Below are 24,889 nucleotides of genomic sequence, written 5' to 3'. Positions count from 1 at the left end.
TATTGTTTGAAAAAGTATATTTCATGTATCGCTAAAGCTAACTTGGAGAATCTTCCAGTGATCGTATCAGTGTGTGCGTGTGGGTGCTGGCGTGTTTGTGACGAACGTGTCACGAGATAATCTGTTGCGTTTTTATTTTTATTTTATTTATTTATTTATTTATTTATTTATTTATTTATTTATTTTTTTGTAATTTTCTTTTATGTTACAAAATTCGTCTTTTGATTACGTAGCTTGTTGATAGTCGATGCCCATATTTAAATCGACGAGTTTTGCTTTAATTGAAAAAATATTGCAACTTAAGTACCACTACCGAAGTTCGACCGATTGAACGTTAGGAATTGCCGCCTAACTACAACCTGACATAATGACGCAATGATGTTAAAGCTAGACTAATGCAATCGATAAAAGTCATTCCTGTGAGGATAACATGAACGCATTTTAATACCATAAGCTCGTTTCACATTAAGTATTTTCATATCTTTTCTTACACATGGTCAGATTATTTGCACACCTTTTTCTTGAAACATAGAATCAACTATTCTCATGATAATATATAAGTAGATGGTCGTAAATGTCCCGTTTATACCCCATCATGTCTAAGTTTCTACGTTCCATGCATTACAGCAACGTCAACACATTTGAGATCCATTGAAAACTGGCGTATTGTTTTGGCGTTCGTGATCGAAGTCAGTTTTTGCTGTTAATCTGCAACGTAATAATGTCATTTCTTGTATAGAATGCATTCATCGACTCTGTTACATGTAGAGTGTAATAGTTCCTTGATTGCCACGACGAATGAATACCTGTACCTGAGTTTGGAGGAAAGACCATTGAGGGGAAAACCGTCATTACATATAAATAGTGCACCTACATCATTTACTAAAGAGCCATGCGCTTTCTGGATAGTAGTTCTTATTCTTAATATATCAGGCCTCAAAAACGATAATTGCCGTTGCCAAGCATATGTATATGGGGGGAACAACAGCCTCCTTCTTAGCTCCCACAAAGACTTTTACAAGCACAACCAAGCTAAGCTAGTCCATAGTAGATTCCCCCCAGCCTTCATAGAGTAATGCGAAACTGTGGCGGATTGTTGAATTGACGATTTTAAAGGCAGGTGTATATTTCTTTCCATCATGCTAGTTCTAAGAATCATTTATTAAACATCCCGATTTCGGAGAAAATTTCGCTGTTGCTCGACGAGCCTGTTGTTCACAGTCCCCCGTAGGTGTTTCAACCTACATGTATGATTCATAATGTTTTCTTGTGACAAAAACCCTACACATTTCCAGCGAAGGGGTGTCCAACGGACTTGCCACCATGCTCAATACGTACAGTTCTATAAAACTAGAAACAAGATGGATATTTTATCTCAAGTTGCGCAAATTTAGATAGTGTCACATTCAATTTCTCACATTCGAGTAATCTTGTATATAACCGTCTTTGAGATAAAGTTCCCACTTTTCTTTTTCGGTGCCACAATTTTTGTCTTTACACATAAACAGTCCTGCCAGTATAATTGGTTCGTAGAGAGAAATTCAAAGAAAGGGACATTAAAGAGACTCGCTGCTTTTCCGAGGAATACTACGTACATGTTCAATGTATTTTGCTTCTATGTATCATGGAATCTGGCCAATTAGCACTATAAATAGATTTGTTCACATTTAACCAGATTGGTAACCAATTATTTCTGGTAGGTTACAACGTCCAGTTGGTCAATGTTACTAAGCGGACTAAGCCAATTTTGTGCTAAATACGTCAACCATATATCTATAAACATTCTTTTGACGTTACCCCTTTCTACAATCATACACAATTGTCATCCTTTAAATACATTTTTTGTTAAACCCTTGAAATCGATACCCCTTTCCGTGAAAATGGCAAGCTTCTCGCAATGCTCATACCCTTGTAGAAAATTATGTTTGACATCTCTTGGAGTTCATATGACTGTACATGTAGACCTACATTTCACTTAATTAATATCTTTCTACCATAACCCTGACTGAATACCCCTCTTTTTGCGAATCTACCATCTTTTAGTCGAACTCTGGGAGGACGACTTCTCCATGACGAACTACCTAACCATCATATATTCTAAAGACATCAAGTTTATGTATTTCGGTATTCGATATGTGTGTTTTCTTTCACCATTGAATTATACATGACTTAATCTGCGTTCGTTTGATGCTTTAACAAAGAAAGCTGGTGATTGCCCTTTACGTTCATACATCTATATATAATGAAACAATAACATTTAATTCTTGTCTCCACTTCTGCTCTACTCCTTTCTATGCATAATCATATATGGTCGAATTATCTGCTCATAAGTTATTTTGAAACACTTGCTCGCACTCTCCTCCTGATCTTTGGTCGACGTTCAAAGTACAACAACATTGAAATTGACCCCCTGGTCGAATTTCCTCTGCCTCCACTCGAGTACTACGTATCCTGCTAACGCTGCCACCAAGGTGGTGCCGAGGATAAACACTTTGGTTTCCACACACAAGAAATAGCTGTATCCAAAGGAAATTGCTAATCCAGTCGCCTGGAACATCCTGAAATTTGCAAAGGCTTCTGTCTGTCGGCTCCGGAAAATTACTCCAAAAAGACCTAAAAGTTAAAGAGAAGCCATAAGTATAAGTTTATCTCACGCAGTATACTTTAGCATCCGGTTAGAGGAACATGGTTGGACGTAACAGGTTCAAAATACATTAGTTTTCTTGAGTTTGGAATTGGCCCAAATGTTTCGGTTTCTAGGAGTACAATTCACTTTAAAACAAAGATAAATTATAGTAGCATTACACAGAAAGTTGGTGAAGGCTTTAAGGCAAAAAAAAAAAACATTTAATAAACTTTCCTGTTTTTCTTAATTTTCCATTAAAACCAAATGCTGAATTCAAACTTTACTTTCGCCTAAAATTGTAAATTTTCATTCATGTCCCTTGATTGCAATGAAAGTGACCGAATTGTTTTTGTCGGCTATTAGCCTGCAGATGGGATCTCGTTTTTCGACACTTTCTTTTATTCGATATCCTGTGCTATTATTTCCATTATGGCAGATTCAGATCGTATAATACCCTAATTTCACAATATTATCTTTTTGAGCAAAGAAAAAAAGCTTCTTTTATTTCTAATCTTCAAATCGACGAACAAACAGGAAAAATGGGGGAAAGTCTCGCAGTTCTCTTGTTTTGTGATTTGGTAAATTGTTTCGATGAAAAATCCGTTTTCGTCCACAAACACATAGCAATTCTCGACACTATGGTCAATTAATAAGAAGTCTTTTACACACAAACGGTGCACTGAGTACACAAACTAATCACCAGCCTATTTTTCCAGCATTCAACGACCGTTTGCTGTCCACGATAGGATTAATCAATACCAGGCATTTAAAACAACCACACGTTTGTCCACCAGGTTCCCTGCAAAATTCTCGTTTGCGTACACCTTAAACCCTAAGTGCAATGTTGCAAAGTAAAACGATACATTCGCGGGGTGTTAAAGGAAGGTCATCATTGAAAATGAAATTAAAAGTGGGAAGTCAGCGTTGTATTTAATGATTTTTGTTTTATGATTTACCAGTGCTTGTCAATGTTTAAAAAATGGCTTGGCGACCCTATATCGGAGTTAAGATGAACTCGTGCGCCAAAATTACAAGGTTGCAACTTCATGTAATGTACCGATGTCAAGTAACAGAGAGTCACCTGTAATACAGTGTCCGATTCCCATTAATTCGTACAGGGAAGCCCGTCCTACGTTTTGACCCACTCAATTTACGCTAACCCTAACCTGTATCAATATAATGGAGAGCAGACACCCTGTTACAGGGACCCACGGTTTTTTCACACCAATGTGACATGGATGGTAGTCTTAAAAATGGAAGTCCGGGGTCTGTTATGATTAACACAGGTCAGGGTTAGTCGTTGTATTTGAGTTAGTATATGGAACGAATGTTATCTGTACAAAGTAAAGAGGAACGGACTATGGTTCCTAGCGGACTACCGTTCCTGTGACACCGGCACAGAAGTGAAAAGACAACGAAATGGGGAACAGTAACAGTAGGAGTTTTGACGACGACCACAGAAAAAGCGGCAGCAGCTTAGTCATAAATTTTTTTGTCCAGCCAAAACCCGATATACATACTGCACATGAATAATACAACCCTCGCGGGGAGGACAACATTACAGTAAACGAATAAAAAATGAAAGCACAACTCTCAGGGGGTGTTTTTGAAAGCATTAGCTGATAGATTTGATTTTATCCATATTCAACTTTTCCTGAAAATATCTGCCCAACTTTAATCCCGTAGTTCAACACATGAAAATATACGGATTGCACTTGTATGTATATACAGAACATTTTGACTGAAATATCGCCAATATTGTGTTATGGATGGGCGTCTACCAAATTAAAAGACTGTTCACTGGATTTTGGCGCAAAAAAAAAAAAAAAAAAGAAATACAAAAAACAAGACAAAAATGTCTTGTCCTCAAAATAAGTATGAATACTTTTCGACCAGCAAATGCATGAAGATCAAAGCAAAAATTACCGATGAATATACATTGCCACACTTTTCCTTCAAGTAAAAAGAGAGAGTGAGGGGGGGGGGGAACAGGGACTAAAGATGGGGCGGATAAAAACTCTGCTGGCGTCTTACTGACGACTTGCAAGCAGGCGTCATCTGCAGTCGACAGCCCTCAATAGCGAAATGATGCATTGAAAAATCCAGTTGGGCGCACCAGTTTTCCATTTTATATCGTTGAATCGTTTTTCACGGGCTCTCGAGACTAATGATCAATAATTTAGAAGTCCGGAGTGTTACTAATGCTCTGTTTTCACGCAGTGTTTGATGTTATAGGATAATATGGTTGTTTTATCACAAAGCTTGCTTTTAGTCTAATGAGCCTGGGAATAAAGTCGGGTTTGGTGGGCTGCTTGATAAGGGCACTCGCGTCATTATGGGTATTTGCATGAATTATTAGGGCAGACTAATGTACGTTAACTTCATGTAAGTTGATGACGTCACTAGTCTGAGTCGTTTTCACGATGATACTCGATTTCAAGTTGTACGCTTAAGTATTCTCGCGTTGTTTTGGCAATTTTGTAGTTCACTTATTTACTTTCAAAAAGTGATCAAACCATTGAATTAATTCTTAAAATGTCTGCCTAAGATCTTTATACTATCGAATGCCAGAGAAAATCTGGCCTTTCTAGAAGGCAACAATCCAGTGTTCAATCAATCCAACTGTTGTAAACCATCAACAAGTATTTGTTAGCAACGGAATCATAAAAAACAAACCTTTGGGTCAGTAATTATTCTCACAATGGGACATTGTTTTTCATTGGCTTCTGGATTCTTAGTGACCAGTGCCTTTTGGTTTTTAGGCCATCTTTGTAAGTTGCGGCAAGAAAACTTCAGATTTCCAAACATACAAAATATTATTATTGAGCAACCTCACTCTTAACATATCCTTAGCTCATTCATTGTAGAGTTTCAAGAACCCTCCAAGTAAACAGCGATTTTCAATAGTTCAAACATGCCTATAGCTATAATGGCTTGAACAACATATATCTGGCGATCGGTGATAGGCAAGGTCATTTATCACAAGAAATCTGGACGAAATCCACATGTATGAATAATATTTCAGTTTTTGCTTCTTGACTCAGGCTACTGAAAACAATAGATATCAAGCCATATTTTAGAATCAAGACTTTTACTTTTCCAAATACTGTACATGTGATTTATTTGGGATACAGGGATTTGATCAATACCACGTTTCTCTCATCAAATATTAAATGTTACGTTTTCACAAGAAGTAGATAACACAAATTATGAATAAACTTTTAATGTTTTAAATGTTTCAGGAAAAAAGATCAATCGTTATTAATTGATCAGCATTAAGGTTCTGGGCGCATAAAAATATTCAAATTTTCGTGAACTGAGAGAAGGTGGGAAATAAGTCAGTTGTAGTTTTTAGTCCTTAAAACCTTGGTTTGTTATACTTGTGGCGTTGGACACATTTGATGAACGCTGGTACGGAGTCGTCATAAGGGTACTGCGGGAATCGATCAAAGGAATACGCTACACGTTATACCTTTATATGACAAAAATTTTCATATATTCCTGGATGTTTCAGAACTCCCCCCCCCCCCCCCCCCCCATTTTCAAGTTTTAAATGTCTAATTTTTACCGCCATGAGTGAAATTCACCAGCCTCGATCTCCATTACGCTGAGGACTAGAAACTTAGGACTAGAAACTTAAATTTCATAAAAGGGTTCATGGATAAAAATTCTTTGGTAATTAAAAAAAGAGTGTTGAAATCTCCAGGAAAATGTTTTTATCATGTAAGAGTCAACTGTGTGTCTTAAAGGACTGCGTTCATGAGGTGAAATGCGTTCTCACAGGGATGTCGTGTCTGGAATACCAAAAAATGGCATCAAATTCCCTTTATTGATCCCTTGCTGAACACTTATCCTATCTGATGATTCTCTGGAAACCGCAGACTGTCTCTGAAATTATCTTGTGGGTGCGCCTGTCTTATCACAAGCTATCAAATTGAATTAGTATTCAATCGAAATGTCGCTCAAAAACTATATCCGTATTGATGCCAAGATCTAGAACAATGTTGGCACAAAACAATTCACACTATGTTTTGTATTTTTTGTTGTCAGGCATGAGACTTCAGCAAGCGAGATCCCTTTACAGGTCTTTCAATTAATTTATTCAGTTATTATTGGGGGGGGGGAGCATTATTTGCATCAGAGTAAGAACTAGGAGTAGTGTATCTCTTCTGACGCTTTCCTCAGAGAAGTATCGGCTTGTTTATTAAAACAATATACACAATTAAGAAATACAGGAAATATATCAGATATATAGCTGTTTGGTATACATCGTTTGAAGACTTATTGATTTCCAGTTCATATTCATTAGGTGAGTCAGTGAACAGCACCAAAATCTCATATTTTTATGCGTCATCTCTGTTTTTTTTTTTTTTTATCATTGTCTTTTTTCAAAACAAAATGATAATAATTAAACGCTGATTCAGCTAGAGTGTCTTGTTGTTACACCGTTTGGCATAAATCGCCAGATTACATGGAGAATTTCAGTAAACATTGCCCTTATTAAAATACGTCACAAAATGGAAATCCAAACAACGCATACTGCATTTCTAAGAACAGAATACATTCATATACAATGCACATATCAAAAAGCTTGGTTAAATCATTGCCCTATTATGATTATTTCATATGCATTCGATATCAAACTTTTATCTTATCAAGGGCAACCCTTCATTATGTTTGAAGAGGAAAGCATTCTTTGCTAATCCCCCGAAATATGGTAATCAGTTTCGGCGCGTTTCGATCTTTGCCCCTTGGGTTCATATTTGCAATGAAGCGTCCCGCCCATTGTTGTTCATGGTAAACGCAATACATGTCATGTTCCACTCATTTTATTGAATAATAATTTATTCTAGAGTTTATGATGCTATAGTTATGGTGCCTTTGATAGTAGATTTATCTTGTAAATGTTTAAGATGGTAAAATTTGCAATAAGTGATTAAGTGTAACTTAAAGGTGCAATTATATATACGGGGTATTCAGCTACTGTTCAGGTGAAATGAGAGTGAGGGGGGCAGAATGAGAATTAGAGAATTACTGGCTATAGTTTGAAGGAAAACTTTTGGTGAACAGAGAGAGAGAGAGAGAGTCTATACTTACTATTAGTCTGAGTTTGCCAGATAGAGTCACATACTCCGAGGCAAGCAGCAACTACGAAAAACATAGGTATATCAGTATGGTCAGGTATCCAAATCAGCAGAACGATTAATATGCCCACGTTAAAGAATGTCCCAGCTATTATTATGTGCGACCTTGGGGTATACTTGTTGAGGAATCCCAAAGAGAAACAACTAACGGCATTTGTGGCACCAAAAGAAATCATAACCAAGCCCAAGTTATGTACGCCAAGTGAGCAGTTGACGAAAGACTGAAAAGAAAAAAAGATGAATGTCTTGGTAATTGATGACATACATATTTACACATTGCCTTTGATATAAAATTGCTGATTACATATGACTTCGTTAATAGAAAATTGCTAATTCTGGTTCTTGTGAATCACACTTTGGCGAACGAAACACTACAAAAACGATTGATTTCTCGTTTTCATTAACGTAGGTGTGAACTGAATGTAACAGGATTTTTTTATTAGAAAGACAATACTTTGAGCTTACTGCTCTTTGCAATTGTAGGGTTTCCAAGAAAATGCATATTGTGATCCTCGCTATGCGCTCATGATCTGAGAAGACCTAGTCAAAAAGTCAGCTGCAGAGAAAAATAAATATTACTTTCATCAGTCAATCTGATTGTTCCGTGTCGTGACTAACACTATTATCGTGCGGAAATAAGGAAATCTATTCCAAGTAATTATTCCATTTTAAGTAATAAAAAGAGAATTGCTGGATATCATCAAAGGTTAATATGGGACTGCACTTGGAGCAACATTTAAAGCTTCAAACCTCACTGACACGACACAAGTACGACAAATAATTTTCCAAATGTGCCAGGTATGTACAGTCACAGTCGGCTGTTTCAACTACTTGACAAAAATTAGTGTTTATAAATATGAATATTCTAAGGCAACAGACGTTAATGTTTTTGAAATGGTGTAAAACTTGTTCACATTTCTTAAAAGCACGCGAGCGTGCGTTTGTGCGCCTGCGCGCGTGTCTATGTGTGCATGTGTATAGTTAAAGAAAACTTATCTTTGCAACAGCCTTCTACATGTATGCAATGTATTAACATACAAGTTAATTTTTGCCATTTACTACATTTATGTACAATGATATGACCTTAAACAATAAACCAATTTTCCATAAGTTTCTAAAAGGATAAATGTTTTGACAAGAAAAAAATGGAACAATAACAGCTTTGTGGGTAAATGGAGTAGCATTAATCGACACAAAATTTTCAAAAGTTGAAATGGAGCTTATAAAGCATTTTACAACGGGAACTACACTCGGTCAAATTTGTTTTAAATGTCCCTAATTTCAATTTTCCTTATGATAGGGAAAGGCAGCACATAAAAGGACGACAGACAAGTAATAAGTAGACAGAATAGTGTGAAGAGCATTTACGGCACTTTTCACCCAAAAAGTTAGTGGGGGGGGGGGGGGGGGGGTCAAGATTGGTTCAAAGCGCGCAGTGTCACATTTCCCGAAGGGAAGAGGATATTAGTGACATATTCATCTAAAACAGCGTGAAATGCGAGGCATCATCATTTCATTGCTATAGCATAGAGCATCCACATCTCCTGAGACAGGTGTCCTATATTTGCAAACGATAATAACTGGGAATATAGATTGTTGGTGTTCTGTTAATAAGGTGTAACGGAGCCAATTTGTGTAATTGACTGCTGTCTGAAAAAGTTCGTCGAGGGGCATATCAATGTATCCGTAATTCCCGACAATCAAAGAACTTCCCTCGCAGCATTGACTTTGTGTTATGCACATTATCTTGGAATTTCATATATGTTGTTAAGCCCGAAGTTGAAATGATCAATGGCTGCAAATATGAATACAGTACTCAACGACAACTTTAAGTCATTATGATAATAAAATGTTAAAAGCACTAAATTAAATGTGTGTTAATTCAGCATAGTACAATTAATACAGAGTCATCAATCTGCTGATTAATTTTCAACGACTGTTTGTTATATGTCAGACAGTTTGAAGACCATTTTGGCTTTATGGTCTTATCGTCATCCAACTCTCAGGAGGTTGAATGGACCCCGGCCGCTATTTTGGCCGGTAAAAAGTTCGTTGTGCTGAATTATTATTTTATTGACTTTTTATTTGTGCAAATATAAGCCATTATGGCAAAAATAGGTTACATTTTCACAGAAAGACACCCCCTTTAAATTGCTGGCTACAGGCCTGTGAATCTAATTAAAATGGACTATGATAAGAATGAAACGGCCTACACTATAATGAAAAGGCGTTGGTGACAATTATGTCTTCGCTCCAGTACTAAATTGTGGATATCAGATTTGACCGTGTAACCTAAACCTAATTATGATCGATTGCGTTTTAAGCAAACGACGGTATGCTGACAGACTAGTTTTTTACTTCATTATGATAATTTCAGTTATTCACAGGTTCGCGAAATGCACGGGGCTAATGACTTATGCATGCAACGGATTTGTCATAATATGCAATAGCTCTCACATTCAGAATTTGATCCGACCACAAAATTATATCGTTGAACCACAAAAAGCGCTTAAAAGCGTAACACAGACAATTCGACATTTGCAACAAGACTTGTTAGGGAGATAAAGAAGAAAGCCATACATCAGTCATGACATTATCATTGAACTGAATTCGCATCCTTGTCATAAAGATATCCAACACAATAATGTTCTGAAATATGTATGTCCTACCCTCAGATGACTCAACATATACTTTGAAGTTAATTGGTTTGTTTTCAATATTCTCATAACCTCACCTTTGTGAAGTCTCCATAAACAAATCCTTGCGCCATCCCAGTATAGACAACAAGAGGCACCAGCAGTAGCAGTTCTTTGGACTTCAGAAGACGTAAAGATGCAAGTAATCTTTGATTAGCAGGCTCTTGTTGCTTGTCTTTTTCTTCGTCATCGTCGTTCTCTTGTCTGTCAAGCAACACTGCGGCAATAACAATTCCCATCAACACACATCCTAAGAATATACCAAGGAGAACGTACTCAAATTTTCGTGGCACATGTGCAAAAAGGGGGTCTTTTTCTCGGAAATCCACTTTAAATTTGTTGTGGACACTGCAGTCCTGGGCACCACACAACGGTGCGTTTCTGTGACTTGCGTTTTTATTTAAGTGGGCAACATGATCGTCTGCGAGTACGGACGCAGAAATTACGTTTCCCGCTATCTGACTTAATTGTAGAATCCCCCAGAACAAACCGTTGAATTGTGCTATAACAGTATCTTCCTCGTTTCCCGTAGTAAGGGCCCTGTCTAACGCAGCCGTAGTTAAATACGTTGACTGGGAGCTCCAAAGCGGACCGAATGTCATACCTAATAAAATGGAAGCTGGTATCATTACAATATGTTCTGGATAGAAATTCGCGGTTATGTACATCAGGAAAAACGAAAAAGATGTTATTATTGTCCATTTTGTAGAAAGTCGTTGAATAATCCATGGCGCCAGAACACATGATACAACGGTGCTCCCGTGAATACAGCTTAGCGACACTACACCGACTCCACCTTCGGCGTTTATAGTGTTCTGTAGACTCTGTAGTGACAGAAAGGCGGTATAAACAAATACAAAAGCTATACTCAGCACAATAACGTTCAAAACGGGTCTTTTGCGTTTTGCGATCACTTTTTCTTGAAATGAATCGCCATGCCGCGTTGTCTCTCCTACAACTGTCGACGATGTTGGGCATTTGGAAGGTTCGGTGGTGGGTGGATCACTTTCGGCCGTCGATGTACCTTTTCCTTTCCGAAGAACGATCCCTTGTATCTTCTTCCATTGTTTAATCAAGAATGCAGATCCTTGTTTCAATGGTTCTATCAACCGACCCAACCCCTTTCTCTCATTCTTCGTTTTTCCGTCTGTCATGTCTTCCTAGTGACTACATATGTACGTGTAATCGACAAGGCCAGTATTAGAGTGGGAGAGACGAACACTGATGTATCGATCTCTTGCAATCTGCTCTCTGTAAACCAATGTTCTGCCTAATTGTTATTGGGCCGAAATATGTTGTGAAATTGGCTTCTGGAAGATAAACTATTAGCTGTATGCGAAGGACACCAGCCCGACTTTGAAAACCATGCAAGTCTCTGCCAAGCAACTTCTGAACGACTTCTAGTCACCAATAGGTGTCCGCCAGGAATATCAAGACAGCGAAACGTGTATATTGACCGGCATCTGCAAGATGCCGCGGGATGTGTTCGTACGATATAGACATCACTTAAAAGGTTGCAGTCTTTTTTTCTTTTGGGCGTTTATGATCAAATGCTTGGTTGATGCACAAATCAACTCCCAGGTGAAACCAACAAGGACCAAAGGTGCTTCGTTTATTAGTACATCTGACCAATGATGAGGTTATCAAAGCCTCCAAGACTATACAGAAACAATTTCACAGTTTAACATAGCCTAATAGGTTGCCCGTGTCGAAAGGTTTTACTGGCACTTGCCAATAACTCATGTTCACAGATGAATAAAAAAAGTATATGGGGATATTATGCTAGACAGTATAACGTTGACTAATGACCTTGCCTTTGCCAAAGGGCTATACTTGTGAGCGCTATTAAACCTGCCTGTTGAGTTATAAAAATGTTATATGGGAATATTGTACCGGGGAAACGAGGAGTTCCACAGCGAAGCAAATAAAGATCGAAGTAAAAATGTACGTACTGAACCCTACTTCAAACAAGTTAAAAACGCACAGAGCTCGTTTGGATTATACACCAGCGACCCCTAAATGGAGTTAATTATGCTCCTAGGTCCTTGCGTATTGAACGTTTAAGGGCAATAAAAGTTAGAATCTTGCACGCAGTAAATATCGTTATCTCTGAACTAAAATCTTTTGAATTAAGAAGAAAAAACCAAGCTCTAACGCAAATTACTTCACATTGTGAAGGAGTTTGGTTATGTACTGGTACACATGCATTTAATTTACACTAACGAGTGGATAGGTATGCTTCTCGTGCATTAAATGCATTATATTAAAACAAGTTTCTACTTCATTGCGTAAAACTACTTACCTCTAATAGAGCAATTTACGCTTTTTAAAAGTCTTAAAAGTCTTTTTTTTTCGTACAAATAGTTGATAGAATCATTAAATGTGATCAAGTATATTAATACGTCTGAACACCCATTTCTTATGAACATTATGCATTACACAGATTAAGTCCTAATCTAAATCAATGCCATCACCTCACGTTATTTCATTTATTCTTCATCTCTAGTGATGTACGGTTTGTTAAAGTGACAAATTGCCAATTACCTGAATTTTCACATTACTCTTTTTTCAATTCAAACGACTCGTGTTAATGGCCCAAATGTCAATTACAAGTATTTCGAACTTGCCGGCTTAAAATCCGTTGAAAATACTTTCTAAATATTCAATCTGAGATATCTTTAGGGTTGCTTCAGCAAAAATACCATTACTTCAACAGCATGTCTGAAGGCACTGAAGGGGTAAAAAGCTGATAAACGACCATGAAATAGGTTGATCTGAAGCGAAAGTAGTTTTACATTTGGGAGATCTAACGATTTATTTTTTAATCGTCTCTCAGAATAAAGATTACTCTACATTAACAGAAAGACATACACTGTGATTTACCGTTGGAGCCATTCTCCTGTATTTATGTGGAGTTGAAAGGAATAACACATTGCGAAGTAATGTTTAGAAAAATGACGAATGTTCACATTTTCTTACGGCTCTTTTCGCCCACGTTGTACTTGCTAAATGTACTGAAGGCTATACGTAATGCAGAATATCAGAATACCATCTAAAAGGAGAAATATGCATCCCATGGGAAGGCTGACTAACACTTTGAACATTATGGAAACTTCCAATGTAAAGATTAGAACTCATATATTCTTACAATGAGCGTTGGATTGCACTTAACTTGAGAATTGACCGAACTGCGTGTATTATACTAGTATTATTACTTCTTCTGAATTCGTGTGTAAAACGGTTCCTTCGACAAAGCTGTTATGCGCCCACTCACTCGATGCATTTGGCGTCGAATTAATCGCAAACAGTAATATAATCAAAATAATTCACTTAAGATGGATATACAATAAAAGAGCTTGAGTATGTAGTCTCGTCGAGAAAAAAATATCTCTATTCAAAGAAACCGCTTTGATGACCATTCTGTTTTCCAGAATGTTCTGTCCGGCTGAATGACGCACAAAGCCCGCTGAGGCGAGGTTTTTATCGGTTTTAGATGAGTAATTTACGGCAGCTTGGTGCAATAACCACTGAAGTGCAATTGTAAGATATGACAACATTCATTTTTTTCTGCTTTGAGAAAGCCATTCTCTGCTGCCTTTTTCTGTTGTAAATCATCAAAATTAAGATTATATACGCGAATCAGGCGCCCCAGGGCTAAACTCTGTTGAATCCTGTTTATTTGATTTTTTTCAAATAATACAAGATGGTTTTCCTCTAATGACTATTATCATGCTCTGTTGACCATATGTAACAACGCATATTCATTGCATGTCTATTTTGCTTATCCACCGAAATTTCGTGACTTACTGTCCTCTATATCATACGTATTGATTCATCCGGATAAAGCAATTAAAAACCTATCGGAAAATATATAACAAAATGGGAAATGTTGCAGATAAGTTGTCATTAGTAATCCTCATCAATGGTTACTTTGATATCTGACTATTATAACATTACCATTCTGACGATTGATCAGTTTTAATTTCATATTTTGGCTGGCAATAATAAAATATTTATACAAAGGCCGGTCTTAACGTTAACATCACGATCAAGGGTTTGCAAGGTTGCCAATATCTTGCATTTATCGCTTGCATTTTGCATATGACCTTTTTTCCACGGTTTTAACAAGTCGAGTACTCTCTGCATTAACGGTGTACTACAATGCAAGCAGTCCAAATTCAAGTATGTAAATCAGTCTACCGGTACAGTGCTCTATCGATATTGTTCTGAATGTTTCATAACAGTGAATTCTGAAACATAGCGGGTAAAGTCACGTGGTTTAATGAGAATTTTGTACATATTCATTTTTTCCTCCCTGGAACATTGAAGTTAAGAAGCTGAACCTTGATTGCGGTTGTGGAGATTGAAAACTGTACATCTCACCACAGGCAATGGGGAAACTTGGCATCGTTTGGATTCTTATCTAGGATTAATTTAATGTAGCTGCATAATGATGACATTTAACTCATCTATTGTTGTTTTGTGTTTTATGTTTATCTTAAAGCATGCTTAAAATACACCTACTAAAGTTTATGCGCTTAATTAGGTTTTTAGAGATATTGGGCCTTTTAAGAATTTAAAAAGTGAAAAATGGCACTTAATAAAATCATTTATTTATATTCAATTAAATATATGAAATGTAAAAAATCTTTCTAAAATGCTTCATCTATTAACAAATATGAAAATTACTCCTTGTAACCTCTGAGAACATTTTTCGATGCTTGTACGTATACGTAGGCTTATACACTGTATAAGCTGTGTAATTTGTAGTGCTGTTGGTCACCAAGGCATTACATAAGGTGACACTTATTCATATCAATACACAAATGACTACTTATATACAGGCAGATAAGATATATGCACACTTAGAGCTAGTAGGCAGGGCAGTTCCTTTGATTTGTGTCTTTATAATTTGCTGGGTTGGCTCCATTGTCCTTTAAAATTCCACGAAGCTTATCTAGAGTTGCTGGATCTAAGGAACGTTTTCTTGCCAGTATCCAAGAGAATTCAATGTGCCCAATCCCCAAAACCTCTTCACAAGAAAATACCAAAGAATATGTATTGTAGTCAGTGGCCAAAACCCAGTACGGTGCGTACGGTGTCCCTGAAATTGTTAAAGAAGTTTTATGCCAATGGTCAACTTACGGATCTATAAATGCAATATTATCCCAGACAGAAGAAAAACATTGACAAAGTTTGACCGATAGTATTAATTTGGAAGCTCTCTTTCATGTTTAATAATCGACAATGAATCGTGCCTTTGCACACTAAAATCGGGACACTAGTTAACTCAGTACTTCTGCTATGTTTGATTGGGAGGAAGTAAGCCAAGAAATGCAGTTACTCTGTTCACATATCACATTTAGTGTGCTGTGTTTAATACAGACAAAATACCAGAATTATAAATCTACTCAACGTGCTTTCGGCTTGGGAGTTCAACCCCCTTCGAAAGGGGAGTGGTTATAGTCACTTAAAACGCTCACCTGCAGCAAACCGGACAGCTAATTTTGCCGGAGAACCAGCATCCGGAGCATAACCGTCTCCCTCAAGGGCGTTCTCCTTTCCAGACCTACAAAGCACAGAATAGCGAGATTTAAAACCATGCAAGCATGAATGTATGAGGTTAGTTTCATTTTGCAAGACCTTTTCACCATTTTTACAGATAGTTTATAAAAAAATTCCGTTTACAGCGACTGATTTATGTATAACAAATATAACGTTTTGATCATCAATAATTATTTACATGCGCATAATTAAAACTACTTACTTGTACCCGACGTTGTAAACCTTAATGTGTCCATCTGGTTTGGAGGAATAGTTCGCACTGACACAGTCCATTCCGGCTTGAAAAGCCGCGAAGAATCGCTGAATTTCGTACCATTTGCCAAGATACTAAGAAAATAAGCAGTTTTTAAGCGATGATGACTGCATTTTAGAAAACACAGACATGCTTTATTTAATATGATATCAATGCTGAAAGATATCGTTGCTAAAAAAAATCCTGATGTGTCTAATGATTATGTGTATTATGTGTATAATGATTATCAGTTTAATTAAAATTTATGGTAAAAAGTTGTGAAACAAATGTATCAAATATTAACGACTCACTGCATTAATTAACTATTATATGAGTAATATAATTTCAAAGTAATATAAAAACTCTTTTAACCCATAAAACTTAGCCTTACCTTTTCAAGGTCAAAACTGGTCATGGGTTTGGCTGGCGGACACTTGCCAATACCTGGCACCTGAGCCGCTACCAGCGAGACAAAAACTAGTGATAAAACTGCTCTTAACATTGTGCAGGTGTCTTGGTGTTGTGACAGATTGACGCTACTCCGTGGATTTAAATACCAAATTCTTATCATCTATGTGGTCACTGAAACGCTGGCCTGCATGTTATCGTCGAGTTTGTGGGGACCTGTTATCACATAGTTACGAAACGTTAGTGTCCTGACTAACAGTTCGCACGTGTTTTGGCACACTGTTATAAAACAAAATGTTCTCAAATACATGTACGCACGTCCCTCCACCCAGTTTTTCTCCTTCAGAAAAGGTGCAGTTTGTGAGAACAATACCTCCATTGCTCTCACATGAAGTTCGTGCAATTTAATAATTAAGAATATCTTTGTTGATGAACAAGTTCGTCAGGTTTTGCCCAATGACGGAGTGAGAGTACGCAGTGGGTCAAGCCACGTGTCAACCCTCACCTCAGTTTCGGAGGTACATGTACCCCTACTTCCCTAACCCCCTCCCCCCCCCCCCCCCCCCCCCCCCCGACCCACCCACACATACCGGGTGCACACACAAAACAAGTAATTTTCAATCAGTGTGCCCACTTATCACAGTTAATCTCGTCTACTATATTTTTTCCCTTTGCTTCACCTGGCCTCACCACTGGGTTTTGCATCCTGTGACTCGTGAATGCGGCTTTTTATTCCTCGTCCTTCGTGAAGCGAATATATAATTATGCTCGGTGATTCGTGTTCATCTTCAATGAAATATTAAATAAAGTTTTATTTACTGTGATTTGTGATTTGGTGATTTTAAACTGTGATCCCTGTACCCCTCAATGAGATCCTCAGCAAAATCCAGCATCCGGTAGTGTTGACGTATGAATTGAGAGTCACGAGCAACAGAATTTTACGGAAACAAAAACCGTGATAACTCCACATAATGATAAACCAAGCTACTGCGTTGTAATTGAACTGCAAAATGCGAGACCCATTATCTTACCCATCCCCAATATTAGCAGAGTATTGCATTGTCACGTTTTTTCTTTTTATTTTTTTTTCACGGTGGAATACAGGGCCTGAACACAACTGCAAAACTACGAAATTTAAATTTCTGCAATCTATAATGTGACTGCCAGTCATTATGTCCCTTGTATTTCTTTAATCGCGTTTTTCTTTGCTAAAACTCAAGTGGGTTGATAGCAGTGTATTTCAAAGTATTGGTTCAGAGAGGTCGTCCTGAAATGTTCGTTAAAGATAAGACCCCAACAAAAGCTGCAGTTTAGGGTGTGTTTTCTGTAAAAGTTGCTGGGAAAGTGAGAACCGTTCGCGCCATGATCTTATTATTTATCCCAGAGAACTTTCCAACGGCGCTGGCTTTCCCCTCTCCCCAGTTCTTCTCTCTTACCAGGAAGTCGATAATGGTAGGATTCCCCAAGGCAAGGAAACTTTTGGTCTCATAATGAATAACCAGCGGGGCCGTGGTGCCGAAGATATTCCCACAGGGAAAGTGCCAATAACCTCCATTAGTGCGGCAGTATGGACACACGGGGATAACGTAATCAGAGTATAGACTATAGGATGTAAGAATTCTTGGGAATTACACCAGTATAAGAACCATTCGCTTGGACATCTTCATTTGTTATCACCACCCAGCCTAAAAGATATAAATCCATGTCTCATGACGTCACACTTTTATCGAAAAAAAAAGGGAAAAAAACGACACCGCATACTATTCGCTTGATACAAAATAACGTGACGTTGCATTTTGGTAGAATCTTTATAAGCAATTAAGAGCAAATGATACTTTACTATAGGGTCACTTAAGCAGTAAAAAAAGCCTCTTTGTACAAGGTCCTAACTAGAACTTTACCTGCATCTATGAGTGGTATATTGAAATACTGCGCCCTATATCCATTGCTGGCAGTCACGAGACGATAACGCGCTCGAGGGTCCAGTACAAACACTTTGAATGTCAGGTTATTTCTCGTGACAGCTTTCGAACCGTCGAGGTAAACCTCATCCTCCACGTCTGTGAAGTCAATGCCATATTTTTCCTACAATTGGAACATTGGTTACAATAGCCTGGTTTAAATCCATGTATGCAGGTAGAAACAAGTAGGCCTATACATAAATAAAAAGGTAATATGAAAACTTTCCATTTGGTTCATGTAAAGTGGGAACTTGCGCAAAAAGTCTTAAAATAATACATATGGTTTTGAAAGAAGTCCTCTGCCTTATAGGGATCTATTATTAAGTTTCTTTATAGGTATAAGCTGTTAGGGGCCAATTATATTTACCCCCTAGCTATGGGTAAGAGTGACAGACGTTTAAGCCGGCTAAGTTGATAGCAATATAGTGAGACTCCCCAGGGGGTTGGATCGATCCAGATGGATCGATCTAGGCATGGGAACCCAGTCTTATTAACCTGGCGATAACGTTTTACTGTAATAGATTGCAATATCTATTATGTAAAATATTGCTAAATACACCTTCAACCATAGAGAAGCTCTCTTCCCCTCGTCAATAGCTTCGGCCATGGAGCGACCAGCTAGCTGATGATATTCAGCAATGCTACTGCTGTTATCTATAACCACTGCTGGAGCCCCGTCCATGATAAATGTTAGCGTATAGTCGTAGTGGGACAGCGCTCTGGAAACTTGCTTCGATGTGGTCAGTGGTACTTGCACGAGCAGTATCACCCAGAGCGCAATACATCTACAAATTATTCTGGGTAAAAAAATCCTAGAAAGATTACCTTGTCTAATATATATATACACATCATTGATTATAATTGCAATAAAGTTAACAAGTTCTTATTAACCACAGTTATTTTATCGCCTGTTTAATGTCGTGGTGTACTGGAAGCGTCATGTCAAAATAATTAGTACTACTACTGCTACTACTACTTATAATAATAATAAACAAGAAAGGGATCTAACAAGACAATCTATCTGGAATGTTAACATAAGAATATAATGTTAGAAAATTTCTTCTTGATTCTTACCGAAATTGCGATCGCATTATGTCGGCTTATGACCAATGGTTATGAATTCAACTTAAACAATTTCCAACTGGAAAGAAATGTTACAGTTTATTTAATATTTTATGAGCAAATTAGGGAATTTTGATGTTGAAGGGGGGTGGGGCAAAAAGAAGAGGTTAATGGAGAAATTCCCTGGCTCTGTTTGGCAAGTTTGCCTAAAAAACAAAGAGAGAGAAAGAGAGAGAGAGACTAAAACGATGCATCATTCGTACTGTTGTGCATTAGACTGTTAAAAGAAATCAACCAGGACCCAGTTTCATCAACACAGGGTAGTGCGATATCCTATGGATGACACTATCCATTGAACAGTTATCCTGTGTGTAAAGTAATGTTTTCCAAACGCTAGGTTCTTATTTTTGTCTCTGATATTGCTATCCAGTGGGTGAAAGGGGAGGCTAGCCTCATGATAACTGTCAAGAAGAAAACAATTTTATCCAATGCGCTACCCAGTGTTGGTGAAACTGGGCCCAGCCAGATGCCAGTAACCGTGGATAAACCTGTCGGTTTTTATTCGTTGTCGCACCGCACTTTCTATTCTGTCATTATTTCTTACTCCACTCCACTTCAGATCCTGCGAGACTTTGTTTAGCAACACTTAGTGCTATCTCGGATGATCCCCATCACCTTTTCGATCAGCGTTGTAAGGCTTAGTTTTAACATTCAATTTACGAATTTACGAATTTAATCTTGCTTACATCGCATATTTTCTAAACGCTTATTGTCTCTTATGTGATTCTTCCTAAGCTATACACTATATGATAAATAACATAGGCCGATTCATTTTAAGTAAATGGAGTGTACTTATGTGGCTTTAGACAGCAGTGGTATTTTTTTTATTAAGCACCCTGCTTAAGTCTGACTAATACATGCAGAGAGGGATTCTTATGCTGCCATTCCACTTTTAATGCGTTAATAAATACCTCACGCGTTTTCCACACTTTCATTCGAAACTTGAGGGGCAGTTTTCGGTACGTCAATACGACCAGCGTTAACTGAAACAGTTTACTTTGAAATTATACAAAAGTTACAATATTACACAAAAAGGACATACCATACAGCATAAAGCTCACAATGAAATCAAATTCATACATACTAGCTAATACTAGCGTAAAATACTTTTCATTACGGTATCACATGTTGACTTACGTAGTAAATGTTGCACTGTGCGCGACTGTTACAAGTTTGTTTAATAATATCTCCCTTAGACATTCCTCCCCCTCTCTACCCCTACCTCCAACCCCTCTCTCTCTCTCTCTGTCTTTCAAGGTATACGCTAGAAGACACCTTTCAATTCTACCTTCGTTCCTCGCAACTTACCGAAAGGGGAGCGCAGCACATGTGACCCTAGATAAAAGGTGATTTAGAGAGAACTGCTAATAAGGTATCGTTCAAATGACATTTTTAAAATTTTAAAAATGCATTTTGTTGCTCATTGCTGGTGATGGGGGCTTCTGAATATCAATTTTTTTCTAGATTTCACGATTTTTGATAAATGCAGGGATTATGATACTTTTTAATTAAAAACTAATGAACATTCTTTCAAAAAGTTATAGACGTGGGCGGATATAAATTGAGAAAAAAAAACATTTTTTTCACTTTTAATTAACCCAGTGCTTTGTGTACCACCGTCTATTTCCTTTCTTGGTGTTGTTGTTAGTGTTGGTGGTGTTTTTGCTGTTGGTGTTGATGTTGGTGGTAATGGGGGAAGGGGTTACAGTTGATGGATACTCCAGTGCTTATAAGGGGAAAATGCAGACCCTCCTTCCTACTATTTCTTACAGTTGTGTATTGAGATGTGCTACGTGTGACAGGTTCAACTAACAGAATTTTGATGTGTCAAAACATGTTCTTGTCTTAAAAGCTAAACTCCTGGTACAAATACAGTAATGTATAATTGATGTTTATGTCACAGAATTGAAGGTAAAATTATTAACTCTAACACTGGACATTGACGTAGATTAGAGATTACAACGTTTCGTCCTCATCCCAAGGACATCTTCATTGGGATGAGGACGAAACGTCGGAATCTCTACGTCAGTGTTTAGTACTAGAGCTTGGACCTAAATAGAGACTCTATTTAGGTCCAAGACTAGAGTGAATAATTTTACCTTTAAACATCACAACTGGATGAATCACAATTTACATTTTAATGTCACATAATTGGTTTTCTACAAAAAATTTGAGAAAATCCAATACTGAACCTCCAACAAAAGCTGCAGTTCAGGTTGTGTTCTCTGTAAAAGTTCCTGGAAAAGTGAGGACTGTCCTTTCCATGATCTTATTATTTGTCCCGGAGAACCACCCCACGGCGCTGGCTTCCCCCTCACCCCAGGTCCTCTCTCTAACCAGAAAGTCGATAATGATAGGATTCCCCAATGCAAGGAAACTTTTGGTTTCATAATGAATAACCAACGGTGTTGTGGTGCCGAAGATATTCCCACAGGGAAAGTGCAAAAAACCTTCTCTGGTGCGGCAGTATGGACACACGGGGATTACGTAGTCGGTGTACAGAATGTAGGAATTTTTAGGAATAACGCCTGTATAAGAACCATTCGCCTGATATTCCTCATCTGTTATTAATGTCCAACCTGAAAGCAAGATAACTATAGTGTGAAATATCCGGAAGCCAAAAGGTCGTGATATGGGATTTTAATAGAATACTTTTCGGGGACTTTGAAAAGAAATAAAGAATATTCAGCCGTACAACGATTTGTCTCACTTGAGCTGGAAAATCCGAAAAGTAATAGCTCATTCTAACTAGAACTTTACCTGCATCCGTGAGTGGTATATTGAAATACTGCGCACTATATCCATTGCTGGCAGTTACGAGACGATAACGGGCTCGAGGGTCCAGTGCAAACGCTTTGAATGTCAGGTTATTTCTCGTGACCGCTTTCGAACCGTCGAGGTAAACCTCATCCTCCACGTCTGTGAAGTCAATGCCATATTTTCCCTACAATTAACACAACGTTTCTTTACAATAGACTGGTGTGAAATTATCTTTGAAGGTAGATATATAAATAACAAGGTATTTTGACAGCTGCTCGTTTGGTTCATGTAAAAAAGGTCTATTTTTTAAAAAAATGATACAAAAAATACAAATAAAACCCTCTGCCTACGAGGATCTAGCCAGGGATCGCGCGATCTCTGTCGTGTTACATTTTTGTCACTCATGCAGCACAGTTTTGAATTTTTTGGTTTGTTAACCTGACGATAACGTTTTACTATAATAGCTTGCAACATTAATTGTGTAAAACACCTTCAACCATAGAGTGGCCCTCTTTCCCTCGGCAATGGCTTCGGCCATGGAGCGCCCAGCCAGCTGGTGATGTTCGGCAATGCTACTGCTGTTATCTATAACCACTGCTGGAGCCCCGTCCATGATGTATGTTAGCGTGTAGTCGTAGTGAGGCAGTGCTCTGGGAACTTGCCTCGATGTGGTCAGCAGTACTTGCACAAGCAATATCCAGAACGCGGCACATCTGGGGTGAAAAAGGTGTATATAAATTAACTTGTCAAATATACATTATTTAAGGATGATTTCAATAGACTCATTTATTCTGATTTACTACAGACATTTTATAGCTTATCAAATAACGTGAATTTAGAGCACGAGAAGAGTGTTCTCCAGACTGAAAAAAAAAGAAGATAAAACTGACAAGTCTTACTTTTTTAATATTAAATGTTAACATTTAAGTAAATTGTTAAATTGTTCTTACTGAATTTGTGATCGCATTATCTCGGCTGAAAACCAATGCTATGCTATTTGACCAATTCCCGACTGAAAAGAAATGTTTTACTATCAGTTATGTGTAGAAGTGAGAATTTTGCTGTAGGAAGGGGGACACTGAACCACGAATAAAGGGACCATGGGTAAAAAAAATCCTTTTTTTTTTTTTTGCTAAGCAAGTTTACAATAAATGAATGAATCAATAAGTTAGCCTAAATATAAATAAACAAATAAAGACCTAGAGAAACAAAAAGACGTTAATGGTCATGTTTCTACTCTTTCACAATATAAAACGATACATCACGGTGTTACAATGTAGTGCATGTATGTTAGTTCTGTATTAAATATGCATGCAGGATGGTTATATTAAAAGATAGTTACTACTTAAACTTTAAATAAAGTCGGGTTTGGTTTTAACATTTAATATACGGCATTTAATATTATACAATTATTATTATACAATTTACATCTACTGTATATTTCAAAGCCTTAATTGTTTGTTGTGCGATTCTTTTTGATCTACATGTAGTCACTTTAGATAAATTACAGAACCCTATTCATTTGAAATTAAAGGAACTTGCTGATGTGGTTTTACACACCATATGTATTTTTATGAAACACTTTGCGAAATATTCTGCTTAACATATATAGAGTGGGGTCCTTATGGTCACATCCCACATTTTTGTAAAATGCAGTAATGTACACTAAATCAGCCAAGAACATTATTTCCTTTGTCATGCAAGGAGAAAAACCTGATGTAGGCCTACATTTACACAGCTCTAATGAATAACATTAAAGAGTGTTTTTATACACTTCAAATGTCTGATGTTGTATCCTATGGTAGGAGCTCAGCTGCTGTATCATATGGGACATCCATATATCACTCGTTTGAAGTTTAAATGGCTATGTCAATAGTTACGATAAAATAGAGTTGAAACAAGGACAATTCTGAAATTGCAGGGTGCCTTTTGCACCCTATTGTTGGCAACTTGTGACACAGCTTTCATTTCGTAAATAGTCAAATTAAAAAAAATTACTTTGGAATTGTACAAAAATTTGCAAAAAAAAAAAACTTAGATTAATGAATAAACGCACATAATGAATAACCATATGGAATGTTGCACGGTGTGTTTGCGACTGTTGTTTCAAGTATGTTACAAATGTCTCCCTTAACCATCCCTTCCCCCCTCTGTCCCGCTCCCCCTTCCTCTGTGTCGGAAAGTATACGCTAGAAGGCACCATTTAATACTATCTTCGTTTGTTGCAACTTACCTAAAGGGGAGGGTAGTACACAGTAGTCCTTAACACGGCTTGATAGCAAGAATTGATATGACGTCAGCTGAGAGGCATAGGTCAAAGAACATTTATTCACAGCATTTTGTTGGTAATTTGCGGGTGATGGGGGCTTCTGAAT

General features: G+C 37.5%; 4 protein-coding genes across 4 annotated transcripts; all 4 read right to left on the bottom strand.

The window, feature by feature from the left end:
- Window positions 1–418: 418 nt before the first annotated feature.
- Window positions 419–12,199, bottom strand: LOC106174780 (N-acetylglucosamine transporter UNC93A). The gene is made up of 3 exons (XM_013556470.2): window positions 10,505–12,199; window positions 7,724–7,991; window positions 419–2,613 (listed from the first exon to the last, which is right to left on the bottom strand). Exons 1-3 carry the CDS (start codon window positions 11,618–11,620, stop codon window positions 2,381–2,383), a joined length of 1,617 nt encoding a protein of 538 aa, XP_013411924.2. The 5' UTR covers window positions 11,621–12,199; the 3' UTR covers window positions 419–2,380.
- A 2,858-nt stretch (window positions 12,200–15,057) lies between these two features.
- LOC106174881 (apolipoprotein D) lies at window positions 15,058–17,170 on the bottom strand. Its single transcript, XM_013556630.3, has 4 exons — window positions 16,655–17,170; window positions 16,234–16,358; window positions 15,950–16,035; window positions 15,058–15,570 (listed from the first exon to the last, which is right to left on the bottom strand). Exons 1-4 carry the CDS (start codon window positions 16,832–16,834, stop codon window positions 15,338–15,340), a joined length of 624 nt encoding a protein of 207 aa, XP_013412084.3. The 5' UTR covers window positions 16,835–17,170; the 3' UTR covers window positions 15,058–15,337.
- A 95-nt stretch (window positions 17,171–17,265) lies between these two features.
- LOC147763956 (uncharacterized) lies at window positions 17,266–20,219 on the bottom strand. The gene is made up of 4 exons (XM_087002626.1): window positions 19,707–20,219; window positions 19,192–19,429; window positions 18,573–18,756; window positions 17,266–18,356 (listed from the first exon to the last, which is right to left on the bottom strand). Exons 1-4 carry the CDS (start codon window positions 19,721–19,723, stop codon window positions 18,274–18,276), a joined length of 522 nt encoding a protein of 173 aa, XP_086858752.1. The 5' UTR covers window positions 19,724–20,219; the 3' UTR covers window positions 17,266–18,273.
- Window positions 20,220–21,873: 1,654 nt separating this feature from the next.
- Window positions 21,874–24,821, bottom strand: LOC106174869 (uncharacterized). The gene is made up of 5 exons (XM_013556608.2): window positions 24,748–24,821; window positions 23,465–23,526; window positions 23,005–23,227; window positions 22,515–22,698; window positions 21,874–22,333 (listed from the first exon to the last, which is right to left on the bottom strand). The coding sequence occupies exons 2-5, from the start codon at window positions 23,479–23,481 to the stop codon at window positions 21,966–21,968; spliced, it is 792 nt and encodes a 263-aa protein (XP_013412062.2). The 5' UTR covers window positions 23,482–23,526; window positions 24,748–24,821; the 3' UTR covers window positions 21,874–21,965.
- Between the last annotated feature and the right edge of the window lie 68 nt (window positions 24,822–24,889).

This window comes from Lingula anatina, chromosome 1 (assembly GCF_051362555.1).
Source record: "Lingula anatina isolate TDL-2025a chromosome 1, LinAna3.0, whole genome shotgun sequence".
NCBI lineage: Eukaryota > Metazoa > Brachiopoda > Lingulata > Lingulida > Lingulidae > Lingula > Lingula anatina.
Note: the sequence above shows the minus strand (reverse complement) of the source record. Positions and strands in the feature narration are given on the sequence as shown.